The 15793-nt window shown below is 50.2% G+C and overlaps 5 protein-coding genes across 10 annotated transcripts; 2 read left to right on the plus strand and 3 right to left on the minus strand.

The window, feature by feature from the left end:
* Positions 1 to 1510: 1510 nt before the first annotated feature.
* Positions 1511 to 2576, plus strand: LOC112346967 (pentatricopeptide repeat-containing protein At2g35030, mitochondrial-like). Its single transcript, XM_024677014.1, has 3 exons — positions 1511 to 1891; positions 1933 to 2157; positions 2307 to 2576. The coding sequence occupies exons 1-3, from the start codon at positions 1511 to 1513 to the stop codon at positions 2574 to 2576; spliced, it is 876 nt and encodes a 291-aa protein (XP_024532782.1).
* LOC9640442 lies at positions 2543 to 3996 on the plus strand. 3 transcript variants are annotated; one of them, XM_024676863.1, is made up of 7 exons: positions 2543 to 3101; positions 3150 to 3220; positions 3291 to 3386; positions 3460 to 3513; positions 3581 to 3646; positions 3692 to 3770; positions 3829 to 3971. In XM_024676863.1, exons 1-7 carry the CDS (start codon positions 2922 to 2924, stop codon positions 3904 to 3906), a joined length of 624 nt encoding a protein of 207 aa, XP_024532631.1. In that variant the 5' UTR covers positions 2543 to 2921; the 3' UTR covers positions 3907 to 3971. The 3 variants fall into 3 exon arrangements, with proteins under 3 accessions (XP_024532631.1, XP_024532630.1, XP_024532629.1); XM_024676862.1 differs by having other exon boundaries at positions 2555 to 3101; positions 3460 to 3646; positions 3829 to 3996; XM_024676861.1 differs by having other exon boundaries at positions 2895 to 3101; positions 3460 to 3770; positions 3829 to 3996.
* LOC9640443 (diacylglycerol O-acyltransferase 2) lies at positions 3915 to 5715 on the minus strand. 2 transcript variants are annotated; one of them, XM_024676860.1, is made up of 10 exons: positions 5416 to 5715; positions 5262 to 5336; positions 5085 to 5170; positions 4922 to 5028; positions 4690 to 4845; positions 4540 to 4626; positions 4379 to 4476; positions 4238 to 4325; positions 4068 to 4188; positions 3915 to 4011 (listed from the first exon to the last, which is right to left on the minus strand). In XM_024676860.1, the coding sequence occupies exons 1-9, from the start codon at positions 5667 to 5669 to the stop codon at positions 4087 to 4089; spliced, it is 1053 nt and encodes a 350-aa protein (XP_024532628.1). In that variant the 5' UTR covers positions 5670 to 5715; the 3' UTR covers positions 3915 to 4011; positions 4068 to 4086. The 2 variants fall into 2 exon arrangements, with proteins under 2 accessions (XP_024532628.1, XP_002972054.2); XM_002972008.2 differs by having other exon boundaries at positions 3928 to 4188.
* Positions 5716 to 5838: 123 nt separating this feature from the next.
* Positions 5839 to 7681, minus strand: LOC9640698 (cytochrome P450 711A1). Of its 2 annotated transcripts, XM_002972009.2 has the most exons (5): positions 7477 to 7681; positions 7268 to 7420; positions 6457 to 7219; positions 6311 to 6406; positions 5839 to 6259 (listed from the first exon to the last, which is right to left on the minus strand). In XM_002972009.2, exons 1-5 carry the CDS (start codon positions 7665 to 7667, stop codon positions 5924 to 5926), a joined length of 1539 nt encoding a protein of 512 aa, XP_002972055.1. In that variant the 5' UTR covers positions 7668 to 7681; the 3' UTR covers positions 5839 to 5923. The 2 variants fall into 2 exon arrangements, with proteins under 2 accessions (XP_002972055.1, XP_024532645.1); XM_024676877.1 differs by having other exon boundaries at positions 5839 to 6406.
* Positions 7682 to 12800: 5119 nt separating this feature from the next.
* Positions 12801 to 15439, minus strand: LOC9640444 (abscisic acid 8'-hydroxylase 3). Of its 2 annotated transcripts, XM_002972011.2 has the most exons (8): positions 15126 to 15439; positions 14565 to 14889; positions 14307 to 14459; positions 13782 to 14045; positions 13477 to 13566; positions 13348 to 13426; positions 13035 to 13260; positions 12801 to 12971 (listed from the first exon to the last, which is right to left on the minus strand). In XM_002972011.2, the coding sequence occupies exons 1-8, from the start codon at positions 15317 to 15319 to the stop codon at positions 12881 to 12883; spliced, it is 1422 nt and encodes a 473-aa protein (XP_002972057.1). In that variant the 5' UTR covers positions 15320 to 15439; the 3' UTR covers positions 12801 to 12880. The 2 variants fall into 2 exon arrangements, with proteins under 2 accessions (XP_002972057.1, XP_024532827.1); XM_024677059.1 differs by having other exon boundaries at positions 14307 to 14889.
* Between the last annotated feature and the right edge of the window lie 354 nt (positions 15440 to 15793).

The raw sequence follows: 15793 nt of genomic DNA on the forward strand, positions 1-15793 counted from the left end.
CGGTATATTCCTCGGCACTCCGGCCGTGGACTGGATTAAACAAAAGGCCGGATTTGGGGTGGCGATTTGGTCGGCTGGAGCTAAGCAAAAACAAGCCCGGCCACTGTCTAGAGCTTACGCTCTCGTCATCATCGCCGCTCAGACAGGCCGACCGAGTGCCGACGTGGTCGCCTTGCCTATAGCCTCAAATCTCCCTCAGTCCACTCTAGTCAAAGCCTGTGGTCAACGGTGTGCGTGGGTGTGGTGATGTCAACGCGCGCAACGTCACTGCAAGTTGGGGGAGCTCTGAGTCCTCCACTACAAGCTGTCCGCGATGGGACGGGATTTTGGCGATTGGATCTACGGATACTGCGAGATTCCGGCATCAAGTATTCTGGAAAGGCGATGACAACCGATCGATCGAGGGGAATGGGTGAATCACATCACACCCATTTTTTTTTGACACCACTGAGAAAGAAGAGCTCATTTCGCTTCTTCGTTTCTAGCTTCGTCCCCCCTTTGCCTTTAAGTGAGTGCACACACGAGCGTAGAAGAACACTATCATTCCGATACCTAGTGGATGACAGGTATTCCCTGGAGGGCATCATCCGCCAACGCAATTTGGTGTTGACTTTGTACTTTCTTCCTCCCTCGCATCGCAGCAGTCAGTTCGGGGCAACTTGGAGCAAAGCTTCCCATCCCCTCTTTTCTCGCCACAAGTTGATCAAGTCACGCAAAGATGTGCTGTGGATGGTGGTGGTCACGGGATGGGTCCGGCGTCTGCGCGCTCGCATCCTCTCCAGGCACCTCCAAACCGACAAGCCCAGACTCTGGAGCCCAAGGGTACGATCGAAACCTTCCCCCTGCCAGTCTTCTGGTGCAGATGTACGGCGGCTGCTGCGAAATCGAGGAGGCCCCGGCCGTGTTTGATGCTCTCCACTCCCGACAGCGTTTTCTCTGGAAACATCATGGTCGCGGCATTTGCCCAGAACGGGCATATCCCCGATGCGTGGCAAGTGTTTGATGCAATGCCGGAGAAGAACGTAGTATCTTGGACCACTATTATTGCTGTCTACTGTTCCGCCAGTCACGTCGAGGGAGCAAAGTTACTGTTTGATGTGGCTGGAACGCTCTCGTCACGGCTTATGCCCAAAACGGGCATGTGTTTGAAGCGGCGGTGGTGCTCTACAGGCAGCCCACTAGAACGCTCGTCTCCTGGAACTCGATTCTCAAGGGCTACTCTCAAGACGGTGACTTGGATTCAACACTTGGAACGGTTCGCGACCTTCTTGGGAACTTGAGAAGGATTCTTTCGCTCGGGCCGCTGCCATCCAAGCGTATGCCCGAGCTGGTCATGTCGGCGATGCAGCAGCCGTTTACGAGAGAATGCCTCGGCACTGTTCCGTTAGCGTAACCGCGATGATCCAGGCTTTCTGTCAGGCTGGGATTCCCAACAGAGCAAAGAAAGTTTTTGAGAGTCGCTGAGATATGATCACTGACAGCTTTTCTTTCGGCACTTGCGGCAAATGGGATGGTGCAAGATGTGAAGGATGCGTTCGAAGATGCCAGAGAAGAATTGCGTTTCTTGGGACGCTCAACAGATAGGTGGCTTTTCCTTCGGCGTATAGGATGCCTCAACACAGTTGTCACGGCTTCCAACTTCTTGATCGAAGCGCTCGCTCAAAACGATTCCAAAGTAACTTTTCTGGCGCTGTCTCACACGAGGGCTGGAGAAATGAAGGCCGCGGCTACGTTACTAGAAAGGATGCCACAGTACAACGTCGTGACTTGGACTACCATGGTGTTGGGATATTCCAGGAATGGTGATGCCGTGCGTGCCGTCCAAGTGTTCTTCCGGGAGATGACGCAGCGTAACATCGTGTCGTGGAACTCGATTCTCCAAGCGCTGCTGGTCTGGATAGAGCTCGCAAGCTCTTCGCTCAAATGCCGCAGCACGACGTCATCTCCTGGACGTCGCTGGCGGCCAAGTTCGCTTCGAAGCCCGAGTTCCAAGACGAGGTGAGGAACTTATTCCAGAGAACGCCTGAAAGAGATATTGCAGCGTGCAGTGCATTGATCGCCGCCTATGCTCACAGCGGTCAAGCGAGAGCGTCGCTGGAGCTCTTCTGGCTCATGGACTTGGAAGGACGCCGCGACTTTTGTGAGCGCGTTGGACGCGTGTGCTACTCTCTCGGCTCTTCCCCAGGGCAGGATTCTCCACTCGAGCATTCTCTCCAATACGAAGCTCGAGCTAAATCCTAGCAACCGCGCTCGTGAACATATAGTACCTATTGCTCTTGCATGGACGAAGCTCATGTGTTTGACAGCATGGAGGAGCGAGACGTGGTCTCCTGGAACGCATTGGTGGCGGCCACTCTCACCACGGCCACGGCAACAAAGTCTTCCTCGAGCTTCTTCCCGAGATGGTGCTACAGATAGTGCATCCAGACAGCGTGACGCTCACCAGCTGCGCTTACAGTCACGTAGGCCTGCTCGACGGCGGCTTGGAGTTCCTCGGCCGGATCCCTGAGGACTTTGGCATGCAAGCGACGCTGGACAAGGGCGATTGGAAGAGGCCGAGGAGCTGGTTGAGGTGAGGCCGTTTGAGCCGGACAGCTCTACGGGGATGAATCTAGTCGGTGCCTGTGTAAGCCACGGTGGCCATGCCGCAGGAGCTGGCCTTGTGCTCGAGCCGAAACCACATAATCGAGCTCCATACGTGTTGCTCGCCAACATGCTCGCTAACTGCTAGAGGAACTACGTCATGAGATCAAACGATCTCTCGCTTTTGTTTTCTGGAAAGGGATACGAAGAACCGTGGTGTTGCAAGAGGCTCTTTTCAGAAGGTGTTACTTCGAAGTCGCGAGAAACAAGAAAGCCTAACAAAATCATCGATCGCCTTGATCATTCTACGTAAAAGGGATTCTTTGTCTAGGTTATCTATGGCGCTTGAGGCCTGCGCCAGCATGGCGGTCTCGTTTGTGCCTGCTCGCAATGTTGGTCCTCTTCTTCCACAGGAGAAAACGCGTGTGCTCTCACGCCAGCGCTTCCGGATTCGTGGGTTGAGTGCTGCGAGTGAGCAGCCGGATGTTCCTCCCAGCACACACGTCCAAGAAAACCAGGTTTCTTCTTCTCCATGTTTCTTCTCTAAAACTTCACGCTCTACCTAGTTGCCAGGCGGAGGTGAGAATTTTGGATCGCCCAAGAGCTTGCTAGCATCAATCCTCTCACGAAATGACGAGTAGGCCAACGTCCATTCGATCGGTGCTTCTGTTGAAAGTGAGTGATTCCATTCCATCTTAACAACGCAGCCTCAAGAGCCAACTGAGGAGATATGGAACCGCTGGGATACTTTCTTACGGCGTTTTCAACACCATGTACTACCTAGGAACGTTTCTCTTCTTCTGGTAAACGACCACCTGGCCGCCATAGCCAACACCTTACAGATAGTGATCGATGAAAACTGGTATTTTTTCACAGGTTCTATGTGGCTCCATCACCAGGAGGCCTTGGCCATGCCGCTGCTGCTCAAAGGTTTGTCCGTGTGTACTTTCCACTCGTTTTGATCGCGAGAGTTCGAGCTTTGTTACATGTATCACAGGTTTGTGAAGCTCTTTGCGATGGTGTGGGCAGGCAGTCAAGTGACGAAACTTTTGCGTGCTGCAGCGTAAGTTTCGCGTCGCTCTCAAATCTAAATTGCTTTCCATTCCAGCGCTCTGGCTCTGGCCCCGCTCGTGGACAAGTGTCTCAACTGGTTTACAAGCACGCTCCACTTCGAATCGAGGGAAAAGGTGCGTTTTGTTCTGGGATTTCTAAGAACTCCACCTTGCGTTTTTGGTTTCTTTGCAGGCGTTTGGAACTCTAGTAGCCGGCTGCTTTGCTCTGGCTTTGCTCGTCTTCGTTGTCATCACAAGCTTATGGGCGTGACTCCAATAGAGCAGAACAGGCTTTTGTCCAAACAGGCACTGAAAAATTTCTTTATACATGAGTAACTCCGGCAGTGCTTGTGGGACTCTAGAAACTCGAGGATCACTGCGCAGATTATGCGAAATTACGCTCCAAGATTGGAGGAGCAACAAAATACAAACCCTTCTCCACCGCCGCTGCCTAATACACGTGAAGCATGGTGTCTTTGTATCCTGCTGCCGCCTTGTGTTTTTCAAATAGCTCTTGAAGCGCGACTATGAATTTCTCCAGAACATTAGCCACCTGCATTCCATTCCCGTTGTGCTACAAATGCAAACTTCGTGGATCATACCTCCTCTCTGGATGGCTGCGAGGTTTTGGTCACCTCGATCGGATTGCCTACAGCTACGTACATCTCCTGCTGGCATGGAACAGGACTCCTGCACGATCATCGAGTAAGCTACAAGAAAAAAGAAAAGAGAGATCAACGTACCCATACATTCCCCAGAAGACGAGAGGGGTAAACCCGATAGCTCTTGAGAGCTTGGCGTAGAGCTCTCCTTTCGGCTTCCACCACTTGTAAGCTTCAGTCTGTAAGAAAAAAAGACGGGTGGTGCTAGAAAGAAAAAAAATCTTTGAGAAGTTCTTTCATACCTGGCCGAAACAAAACACCGGAACTAATGGAGCACCAGTCTCGATGGCCACCCGCACAAATCCAAATCTTTTCTTCAAGAAAACTACCTGGAAAACAGATAAGAGAAATCCAAAGCAGTCATGAAAAGGAGATGACGATGTGGCACAAACCTCGTGTCCATGCTCCATGTAGAGGCACTCTTGGACACCTCCAGGCACGACAATACAAGAGTAGCCATCGTTCAAAAGCTTGCCAAAGGTTTTTCGCGAGGCAGGAACGAGACCAAGCCACGTCCAGATGTGACGCAGGATTGGAGTTGCAAACACCTGGACGTGTCACGGCAAAACAAATCAGCGCAAACTTAGAAAAAATCTTCAAAAAATTCAAAACGCTTTTACGCACAGCACTGCTGGCCAACGCTCGGATTTTCGTAAAAGGCATGTAGCCAGTGTAGTGGCAGAGCGAGATAATCCCGATAGGGAGGATGGAGTGTGGCTCCACCGCGAACACTGTTCAAGCATTTATCTGTCATTCCAAAAAAAAAAAACATAGAGAGAGAGAATACCATATGCCTTGCTCAAGTCGAAGGATTTTATATCATCAACATGGAGCCTGATAGGAAAATGCTTCGGTGCATACTTGCAGATAAACCTACACGATCGAAGCAACAAAAAAAAAAGAAAAAAATCCAAGCTTTTTGTAAGCAAGGATCGATCAAAAAAAAATAAAAATCGCTACTTACGTCGCGACCTTGCGACCCAAAGGGCTCTCGTGATGGGCCGGAAGAACCATGAGCAGCAAATACAAGCCCATGACCCTGGATCAAGAAAGAAGAGCGCCCATAAACCGAGAAGAGCGGGAAAACGAAAAAGAAGAGGAGAAATGCAAATGCTTACGCAATGGCCCAGGCTCGCCGCAAATTGGCAAGAACGACGAGGCCGACGATGGTGTTAAAATGGATGGCGCCCAGCCATATGAGCACCGCGATCCAGCTCAAAACGCCGCCGCTCGCCGGCGGATCCACCCGCCTGTGCAGCGAATTGCATGCATCGCTCCCGGCGCCGCCATCGCCATCGCCATCGCCATCGCCGCCCTTGGCGTGAGCCGCGGCCGCCGCCATGAATCGAGTGCTCCCCACACACTCCCCCATTGGCAGCACCAAATGCCCGCCCGCCACCGTCGATTTGCCAATCCTAGGGCTGCGATGCTGCCACTAGGTGACAGATCTCGCGGCCCCACGCCTCACAAATGCAGCCGCAGATCTCTGCGCACCGCGGTCGCTCCACGTGGGAAGTATCGGTAAACACGTGGCGCGCGTGTAGCCGTCGCGGTGCTCGCATAGATTGCCAAAGAACACGTTACATTCGAGCTTTGCAAACGAGCTCGTGCCCGGGAATGATGCTCTCAGCATATCCCGCGCTTCCGTACGCGGAGCTTCACGCCGTGGATGGGGCGTACGACAATGCTCAGGCGGACGGCCAGGGGGTTCTCCATGGCCGGCGAGTGCTCAAACGTGTAGCGCTGGTAGAAGTGGATCAAGGCCAGCTTCATCTCCAGGTAGGCCAACTTGTAGCCGATGCACATCCGGGGCCCGATTCCAAAGGGGGAGTGAGCGTACGGGTGGCGCTTCTTGGCCTCGGCGCAGTCGGGATCGAAGCGCTCCGGGCGGAAGAGATGCGGCTCCGGGAAATCCTCCTCGTCTTGGGCGAGCGCATTGATCACCAGCCAAACCCAAGTTCCCTGGTAGAAGAAAGTTTGGCTATCTCTACAAGAAAGAGAGAGGGATGTTACCTTTGGAATGTGGTAGCCTACCACCTTGATATCCTCCATCGCCTCGCGAGCAACAACTGGGGAGAACGTGATCATCCTCATGGATTCTTTGATCACCTGTTGATCATTGACACTCTGAAGAGGGAGAAAGATTCGCGAGCACTGACCTGGTCAACGTACTTGAACTTGTCCACGTCCTCGAAGGCCACCGTTGACCCCAGTGGCGCGAGCTCGTCAATCTCCTTGACCATCTTTGACGCCACCTCGGGGTGCGCGGCGATGAAGTAGAGCGTGTAGCAGAGATTGGTGCCAGTTGACTCCGAGCCGGCCATCATGAGCTCGTAAGCCAGCGCCAGCACCCGCTCGTCGGTCAACAGCTCGCGCATCTCCTGGCTCTTGGCCCGCGCGTCCAGCAGCAGCGACAGCGCATCGCTCCTAACAACTCCGTCCCGCATCTCGGCCTCCCTCCGCTCCAGCAGCGCCCTCATCTGGGCCTCGAGCAGCAGATTCCCCGTGTACTGGTTCCAGTCGCCGGTCCCCGGGATCCTCTTCATGATCTCGCGGATCGGGTGCTGGAGGAAGGGAAAGAAGAGCCCCGCGAAGGTGCTCACCGGGGCCTTCTCGCTCATCGTCAACGTATCGAGCGAATTGAGTACCGCATTCACCATGTCCTTGTCCTCGCTGCGACCATCAGCCCAAGAGGGCTTGACGAGCTTGAAGCCGGTGCCAAATGCGCTCTCCCCGATCACGTCCAGGGCCATCCTCTGGAGGAGCTGGGTCATGTTGACATCCTCCCCGGCGTTTGCGTGCTTGTCCAGGATCTCCACCACTTGGCCCATCACTCGCTCCATGAGCGGCACGTACGCAGAGAGCTTCTCCGTGTGGAACGTGGGGAGGAGTATGTTCCTCATCCTCGCCCAATCAGGAGCCCTTCAGAAGGACACTAGTATTACGAATATTTGCAAGGCAAAGTCTTACTTTGTCATGAACAGCCCGTGTAAGTGGATCCAGCTCTCCTTCATGTAAGGAAGGATGACACGGTTTGGGAACACCTTGAACTTCCGTATGGCAATCTCCTGGCAGAGGTCAGCTGAGGCTACAAAGACAATCGGTTGTCTGCCCAGCTGGAACCTGATAGCAACCGAGAACTGAGGCTAAGTTGGATCATAAATCCAAGATCTGTTTACCTGTAAATTGGCCCCAGCTGCTTGGCAAGCTTGATGAAAACGCCGGCTTGGTACTTGGCCATGAGTGGGAGGTGTCCCAGACCTGAGATGTATGGAGCAGCAGGAATTTTCGACAGCTTCCATGCGGGCCATTGCAAGTAAATCAAGATTGTCACAACAATCACAAAGAAAACTGCGATGATCAGCGCCATTTGCAGGCCGTCTATCCAAGGGGAGCTTTTTATATATGTGAAACCATGTTTGGACGACTCGGGGTAGCATTTTTCAAAGCATCTTACTTGTTTGTTAGCTGAAAGGCTTCGTCTATTCAAATTTCAAAAGCCTCCGTAAATTACCCTTTCTTAATATATAAAATGTTTTGGAAATAAAATTTGAATAGACGAAACCTTTCAGCTAACAACTTTCTCACGGATAGAATTCTGTTTGGGCGCGATTGGGATGAATTCTTCGGCCGCGGCTCACGAGCGGCGGCGTTTTGAGCTGGATCGCGGTGCTGACATCGCTGGGCGCCATCCATTTTAACACCATCGTCGCCCTCGTCAATTTGTGGCGAGTTGCGTAAGTATTTGCATTTCTCCTCTCCTTTATTGTCTTGTTTTCCTGCTCTCCTCGGCTGATATGCGGTGCGGTACTGGGTCTTGAGCCGAAAGTTTTTGATCGATCGTAGCTTGTATTTTTTGTTTGCTTCTGTCCGTTTATCAGTATGTCTTTTCTTTCTCTCCTTTTTTTTTTTTAAAAAAATGATATAATCGGGATTATCTCTGCAGTAAAACAACAAGGTTCTACACTGATTTATTTTACGTCCAGGATTTTGCGACGCCAATCTCCTAGCGGAGGCTACAAAGACAATCGGTTTTCTACCTGATAAAAACCGAGACTAAAGATCATAAATCCAATGCCTGTAAATTGGACCCAGTTGCTTTGCAAATTTGATGAAAATGCCGGCTTGGTTCTTGGCCATGAGTGGGAGGGAGGTGTCGCACGCGTGAGATGTATGGAGCAGCAAGAATTTTAAGCAATGCAAAACTATTCATACCAGGAACCAAACTCTGATCAACAACAACCAAGATTGCCACAACAATCACAAAGTAAAATGCGAGCATCAGCGTTATTTAAAAGCCGTCAATCAAACGGGTGAAGAACACCTATAAGATTGGAACGCTTTTTTCTGTTTTTTCTTGACAAGAGAACAGGCACCATAAAATAAAAGGCGCTACTGAAAAGTTAGCTCCGTTGCACTCTTGGGAACGCGAATGATAAGCAAGCCGTTCAGGAAAGACGCTCTAGCCTGCTTCACGTCAGCACTGGAGGGAAGCTTAAACTTCCTTTGCTTGAAAACGTTGCCGCTGGCATTAACAATGAGTTCCTGCCCTGCACAGTCCAACAATCACTTCTCTCGCGACAAGCCTGCACGGCAAAAGCTATTCAGGAAACGTGGAAGGCTTCAGGGACATACCTGGAACTTCGACACGAAGAATGTGGTGATGCTCGTCATCTGCAGAAGTTGCCTTGAGGGGTTGGTTCTGGAGAGAAAAACCGGAAACTATTAGTAGATGAAGAAAGAACAAAAACATAAGGTCGATACTCTTGTTCAGCTCAGTCTCGTCGAGGTCGTCAATTGGCACTGTCGAAGCTGTCCGTTTGAGCGCAGCGGCTCCCTTGGGAAAACGAATGGTGAGAATCTCATCATGGAGATTGACTATTGCACCGTCAACGTTGGCGTAACGAGGAACCACAATGTTCTCGGGATGGAACACGTCCTTCTCCGTGGAAACACGCACGCGGCCTTGTTCATCTTTTGCAACATGCACTTGACCCTGAGACGTGAGACCTGTATAAGTGTACGCAAGAAAAAATTAAGATTACAACGTTGTCTGCAAAATGACTTACCGGGCACTTGCACACCGACAGTGTAGAACTGCTGGTTCTAGAAGGACAACCACAATAGCTTGCGCTCGTCATATCCTGTAAGCCACAAAAAGAAACGAAGTTAAAACACTCCAGGCAGGATCGAAGCCATATCTTTATCAAAGAGCTTGCGGCAGTTTAGCAACAGCTGGTAAGCGTGTTTCTTCTCAAAGTTGTAGAAAGCGACGAGACCGCCGTGACGAGGGAACTCCGGCAACCCCCCGGCATCAGCCACCTCCTGGGCCAACTCAAGGCCCCTGGCGCACCTCGTCAACTCAACGCTGGTGACACCAGTATGTGGCACGCCCGGTGTAGCATATGATCGAGATTGCTCCCAGACCAGACCGGCGAGGCGCAGAACAAAGAACTTGGTATAACACTCAGCGGCAAACAGGCGCGCCTGCTCCTGCAATTCGTGCTCCCTCTTGGCAGCACTCCAGCAAAAGTTGTGCACGAGGCGAGTTTCTTCCTCTGTGCGGTGATGTATGGGTGGCTCTCCACGCAAGCCGCGGATTACATTCTGCGAGGCGTTTTTCACGAGTTTGGTCATGTCTGGATAGCCGTAGTCGCCTATGTCGTCAAACCCGAGTGGTTTCCCAGCGGATGGGGGGAGTCGCCGCTCACGATTTCGGAGTACTGGAGCATGTGATCCAGGAGATGCCCCTGGAAGCACCTGGCGGCACAATCAGAGTCACCTAGCGCCCGAAAGACTTGGCCGAGGACATGGTTCTCTAGACGGAGTATCACCATCCACAAAAACTCTCCATACTCCGTCCGTCAGTGGTTTGCAGCGGCAGCAAAGGCAAGAAGCTCTCTCAGGTGACCTACTCCTACTCGCGCTTGCTGTGTGGATGCCGCTCGCGCTTGCTTTTCTCGGGTTTGTCTCTAGGGTTTTGGGTTTTAGCGATCTCAAGCTAGCTCTCATTGCTCCTCCCATGTTCTCTAGACTCGCTGGCAAGTGCAATACTTTGACTGTTTGCGAGACTCGGATGAAGCACGAGGTAAGGCTCTAATATTTTTTTTCTTGTTAGGTTCGAAATCAACTGGCGCGCATCCAGAGAAGCCGTGGAGAGCGCTGTCTCAAAGCTATTGAAAGCAGGAGGTTTGTGGGTGGGTTGTATTTTATTTGAATTTATTTTACAGCGGTGAAGAACTTTGGAGACCTTGCGAAGTTCGTAGGAGATACGGACAAGGCTTGGTTTGTCATCCAGAAATACGGGAACACGGACTGGGCTTCACTTTCAGAGCTCGATGCAAGGCTTCTTTCACAAGCGTTCTTCGAGGTATGGTCTTAAATCTTTTTTCTTATCCATCGGCTGTGGAGTGGCTGTCGCCGGTTGCCTTTCATTCAAGCGTTTATGGCTAGCATGAGGCAATTTCTTTCCTTTTTTGTTTTGAGGGACAAAGCTCATGGATTGACAGTTATTTTGTTTTTAAGGGACCGATGTACATTTGGAACTGCTGACAGGTATTTCTTTTCATCAACGATGTTCATTTATAGGAACAGCAGCAGAGAGCTCGTGGACAGCATCAGCAGCAAGCGCGAAAGAAGAAATGGAGCGGAACCCTATCTCCTTGCAGGAAGATGGGATAATCTGGGCATCAGAAGATCCTAGATAAAAGCAGCCAATCCATGAGAAAATGCTCTACGCCATCACTGGGACTTCCCACTTGTTTGGTACTTCAACCTAGACCTGTGTTGTACAGTCACCTCCTTCTGGTAATATCTGGTCCTTAGGAAGTACGTTGATGATGCTAGGGGGCCGCCAAAGGTGATGAAGTCCATCAAACTTCCTATGGGAACTTTTCCCAAGATTGGGGATCTGCTCTTGCACAACTGATGATTGAGGAGCCTGTGACAGTAGACTTTAAGTAGAAGTGGCTCTGAATCCTGAAGACGAACTAGAATAAAGAGCTTGTCGAGAGTTGTTGAAACTTCCATGCCTTGTACTGTGGCATTTGGTGTAGCTGAAAGAACTTTGGCATTTACTCGACTTCAGCTGCTAGATCACATTCTTCGTGTCGAAGTTCTGGAACTCTCGCGTTAGCTTTTGGCTTGTTGAACGTCCAGGCTTGAAGTGATTGTGGACTGTGCAGGGCCGGAACTCATCGTTAAGACCAGCGGCAACGTCTTCAAGCAAAATAAACTTAAGCTTCCCTCTAGTGCTGACGTGAAGCAGGCTAGAGAGTCTTTCCGTAACAGCTTGCTTACCATTCGCGTTCCAACAGAGCTAGCTTTTCAGTAGTGTCTTCTATTGTTATAAAAAACATTGTGTTACCTTTGATCAAGCTGAAAAATATGCAATAGAATTGATTGCAGTTTCTTTGAGCTCCATAAATTTAGACTAATTTTTTAAAATTTATTATTACTATTATTATTATTATTATTATTATTTATTTCAAATCCAAGTTTGTTCAAACTATCTTTACATTTCTTCGTGATCAAAATATTGTAAGAATCGTCGATGTAATGGTGATGGGCAACCCGGCCTTTGTCTGTACTCCACTTCTTCGGTTGCTCCAGCAAAATCCCATCTGTATGCATACATACACGATTCTGAGATGGCCAACCTGTTTAAACACATCTTTTCCAGTGGCATTCTAGTGTTAGGATTGAGAGGGAGGCATTCCAGTGGAATGCGTGCTCCAAGAGCGGATGTCTCATGGTGGTGGCTGACGCTAACAATCCGAGAGCAATGTAAAGAAGCAGGCTGGTTTTGAGCAGTGTATATGAACTTTATGTCCAGCACTTAAACGATAACCAGTACCTTTTGACGAACTCAAACAATTTGGAAAAGATAGCAAGCTTTAGCACTAGATGGGGAGAAGCAAAGTCTTGATGTGCTCTTTTATAAGGGCGCCTTGGAATACGTGCCTATATATCATACATTGGTTACCTGATATGTGCTATTCACAGGCAAACATTCAGTTATCAGCAATAGGTGAAGACTGATCAGCCTACCATAGATCAATGCGTCAAAAAGGATCTAGAAGTCAGAGAGTTGCAGCACAAACCCATATCAGTCAGCCGATCTATTTGATCTGAAACGTCACCTGGTTCTCTTTCTCTTCGTGATGCAAGAAAATGATAAAAGAAGTGAGAGCTATACCGAGAGCATAACTTGACAATGTCGAAACAGAGGAACTAGGGACGACCTTCAAGAAGATAGGCTGAGCTGTGAGTGAAGTGAAACTAGTGTACTAATGTTCTCGGCGGCACCCATATACTGCTTGCAAGCTTTTGTAAAAAGTAAATATTAAATTAAAGAATAATATCTGAAACAAAGTGGATTACTAAACAGTTTTCAAAACGGAACTTCATTTTGCGTCTGTTTGTGTTTCAAGGATGCCACCCACAGGTCTAGAACCAAATGGTTTGTCCAAATTGTTCGAATGAAATATTTTTTCTTTACATTAGTTTTTTTTAATGTTTTTCAAAATTTTGTAAGAATTGAGTTGTTTTATTTCGAATTTTTTTCACTCACTCTTGGGGGTTTTACTTGCGTGTAATGGTGATGGGCAACCCGGCCTTTGGCACTGGGAATGGTCTGTACTCCACTCCTTCGGTTGCTCCAGCAAAATCCCATCTGTATGTACACATACACGATCACACACATTGTTTGATAAATAAAAAGGCTGAGATGGCCAACCTGTATGTGGTGGTAAGGTGGTGCACAAGCACGAGTATTTCCAGCTTGGCCAGCTCGTTGCCTGGGCATGAATGGAGGCCATTTCCGAACGGTATGAACGTGTTGGGCTTGATCGGCTCCTCGAATCTGGAGGGATCAAACTTGAATGGGTCCGGGAAGAAGTCTGGGCTGTGGTGGAGCATCCTGAACAGCGGCATCACTTTCCAGCCCTTGGGGATTATGTAATCTATTTGTCACACGCAAGCCAGAGTTGACAGTGTCAACTTTCAAAGCTCGAGGAGAAGAACCAAGACTTGTTTAACAAGTAAAATACCTTTGTATTGGACGTCTTCCACGGCTTCTCGGAAAGTGAAGGAGAGTATGGTAGCGAGTCGTAGGGTCTCTTGAATCGCCTGCACGGACTTATAATAAGTCGAGGTAGAAAAACTTGTGCAATACAAACCCGTGAAGTCAATGGCATGTTCCTGGTATCCGACCACGATAAGCTTCTGTCGCCATCAATTATCGACCTTCGAATTCGCTCTTGCTCCGCCTGCAAAAGCAACAGCTCGAGCGATCAGCCAGATATATACACATAAAAAAACTGCTCCTAAAAGTTGACGACAAGAACAAAAAAACAAACGCCCAAAGCGTCGAGTGAGTTCCAGATGGCCTAGTTAGTCGTCACACAACTTACAACAAGAAGACGATAGAAAAGAAGATCCACAAAAATGTGGAACAGAAAAGAGGCGTTTGACTATTGCTTACCGTGACAGCGTCCAAAAGTACGGGGTTCTCCTTGAGGTACTTGAGGAGCCACGTTAGAACACTGGCGGTGGTGTCCTGGGCCGCAAAGATAACTCCAATCACATTGTCCCCGATCTGCTCGTCGCTCATGCCGTCCTTAGAGTCCATGAGCCTGGTGAGCAAGTCTGTGTAGTGCAAATCCCCATCGTGTCCGCGGGCCTCTTCTTGTCGGTGCCTCCTGTCCTTGATGATCTGACTCACGACCGTGCTCAAGTGCTTCCTTGCCTGGACGGGACCAGAAACAAAAAAAAACTCCTCAGAAAGTCAGAGAAAAAGCAAAGCTAGAGAGAAATAAAGGGGGAAGAAGGGGAATCTAAAGTACTAAAGAAGCACTCTAGGCACGACTTCTCTCCTAGAGACCCACTATGACATACAAGTAGACAGCACTATACCATTGTCAACGCAAGGGAGCTCGAGGACGACGGGAGTATATTCTAACGGTATTTTCCCACAGACAGAGAGAGAGAGAGAGGAGAGAGAGAGCACCTTCATGGCTGTATTGTATGGAGTCCCGGCAATGTCAATAGGAAATGAATTGTATCCTCGCTCCAGTGCTTGATAGGCACGCTTGAGATCCCCTCGATCTAGCCCACGCTCTTGCCCGCCAAATATCTGGTGGACTCCTACGTCAAAGGCATACTGCGGCCAGCAATGAATGGTGTGAGCACAAAAGATCACAAGAAGATAAGTGTAGCAGTTTGACAAGGTAGCTGATGGCAAGAGAGAGTAAATTGGTGGAGTTACCTTCTTCATCTCGTGGAAGGTGTCGATCGGGTGTTGGGACGACTCCCACAAATCCAGGGCGGCCAGGGAGACAGCCTCGATGTGCGGGACGAGACCTCGGATGGCCTCTGGAGAGAAGCAGCTCTGCATGAGGCGCTTGAGCCGGCGGTGGTAGTCACCATCGTGAAAGAAGAGCGCGTGTGGCCCGATTATCCCCTCCTTGCTCGATGGGAATGTGGTCTTGAAGAGGTGGGCGTGCGTGACAAGGATGAACTTGGCGGCCTCGGGGCTGGCGATCATCACCGAGGGACAGCCCAGGATGTGTGTCTTGAAAATCTCACCATACCTAGAAAAGAACAAACGCCAAGAACACGGACGAGAGGAGTCAGTCACGCCCAACCAAAAAAAAAGAAGAAAGAGGCCAAGAAAACAATGGCACGAAAAAGCACAGTGTGTGCTTGGCGAGAGGGAGAGTGAAAGAGCATGAGCAGAGTATAGAAGCGCTTGGGTGTTGTAATGGTTTGATTCTTGGATCATGGTCTCTCGCTCTTTGCGTTGGTGTTTTCCCGGGAGGACATTTACCTCTTGTGCCTGGATGCGAAGAAGACGTTGGGAGACTGCGTGTAGAGCCTCAGTGTTTCGCCCAGGAAAGGCCAGCCCAGCGATCCCGGCGGCAGGTTGATCCGCCGCAGGCTCACGCGCTGGTAAATCCATGGCAGCAGCAGGGTCAATGCAAGCGCGTACAGAGCAGCTGCCGCGACGAGGAAGAAAACCATCCCTCCCTCTGTAGCTCCCGGGCAGAGAGCTTTGCGGAGAGCACAAAAAAACCCGATGGATGGATTGATTGCGCTCGATCGATCGGCCAATTGGATTGGAATGGGCTCGCTCGGCTCGATTGTGGGCGGGCGGGCGGGCGGGCGATCGCGCAATTTGGCGAGCAGAGCAATCGATTCACAAGGCAAAGAATTTTCGGACTCTTGGAGAGACAGGAGGAAGAAGAAAGGAGAGACTTGGGAGGAGAAGAAACGCTTCTGTGGGCTCGGCTCTCTCCAGTGATGGAACGAAGGTGTGAGAGAAAAATTATATATATACCGCTCAAACGCCTCACCCACTCACCCGCATCCACGTGGCAGAGGATATAACAACTGGCTAACCCTCCCGGACACGTGTGTATTTCCACCGCCGGCGGCTACCCACCGGCGGCACGGCATATTCCGGTGCCTTCCGGGGTTCAATGTATGTGAGCTTGG

This window comes from Selaginella moellendorffii, unplaced genomic scaffold, assembly GCF_000143415.4.
Source record: "Selaginella moellendorffii unplaced genomic scaffold, v1.0 SELMOscaffold_18, whole genome shotgun sequence".
Taxonomy (NCBI): domain Eukaryota; kingdom Viridiplantae; phylum Streptophyta; class Lycopodiopsida; order Selaginellales; family Selaginellaceae; genus Selaginella; species Selaginella moellendorffii.

Bases quoted from the DNA above. Each gene is read 5' to 3' on its own strand.
- LOC9640443 (XM_024676860.1), bottom strand. From the start codon at position 5,669: ATGGGGGAGTGTGTGGGGAGCACTCGATTCATGGCGGCGGCCGCGGCT. The intron at 4,846-4,921 runs GTGCGTAAAAGC...TGACACGTCCAG, and splicing joins GAGCGTTGGCCAGCAGTGCT to GTGTTTGCAACTCCAATCCT. The intron at 4,326-4,378 runs GTACGTTGATCT...ATGATCGTGCAG, and splicing joins GTCTTCTGGGGAATGTATGG to GAGTCCTGTTCCATGCCAGC.
- LOC9640698 (XM_024676877.1), bottom strand. From the start codon at position 7,667: ATGGCGCTGATCATCGCAGTTTTCTTTGTGATTGTTGTGACAATCTTG. The intron at 7,421-7,476 runs GTAAACAGATCT...GGTTGCTATCAG, and splicing joins CAGCTGGGGCCAATTTACAG to GTTCCAGCTGGGCAGACAAC. The intron at 7,220-7,267 runs GTAAGACTTTGC...GTCCTTCTGAAG, and splicing joins CACGGGCTGTTCATGACAAA to GGCTCCTGATTGGGCGAGGA.
- LOC9640442 (XM_024676861.1), top strand. From the start codon at position 2,922: ATGGCGCTTGAGGCCTGCGCCAGCATGGCGGTCTCGTTTGTGCCTGCT. The intron at 3,102-3,149 runs GTTTCTTCTTCT...CGCTCTACCTAG, and splicing joins CACACGTCCAAGAAAACCAG to TTGCCAGGCGGAGGTGAGAA. The intron at 3,771-3,828 runs GTGCGTTTTGTT...GTTTCTTTGCAG, and splicing joins ACTTCGAATCGAGGGAAAAG to GCGTTTGGAACTCTAGTAGC.
- LOC112346967 (XM_024677014.1), top strand. From the start codon at position 1,511: ATGGTGCAAGATGTGAAGGATGCGTTCGAAGATGCCAGAGAAGAATTG. The intron at 1,892-1,932 runs GTCTGGATAGAG...CAAATGCCGCAG, and splicing joins CGATTCTCCAAGCGCTGCTG to CACGACGTCATCTCCTGGAC. The intron at 2,158-2,306 runs GTGTGCTACTCT...TGTGTTTGACAG, and splicing joins TTTGTGAGCGCGTTGGACGC to CATGGAGGAGCGAGACGTGG.
- LOC9640444 (XM_024677059.1), bottom strand. From the start codon at position 15,319: ATGGTTTTCTTCCTCGTCGCGGCAGCTGCTCTGTACGCGCTTGCATTG. The intron at 14,046-14,306 runs GTGCTCTCTCTC...GGTCCCGTCCAG, and splicing joins CATACAATACAGCCATGAAG to GCAAGGAAGCACTTGAGCAC. The intron at 13,567-13,781 runs GTAAGCAATAGT...TTGCTTTTGCAG, and splicing joins TACTTTTGGACGCTGTCACG to GCGGAGCAAGAGCGAATTCG.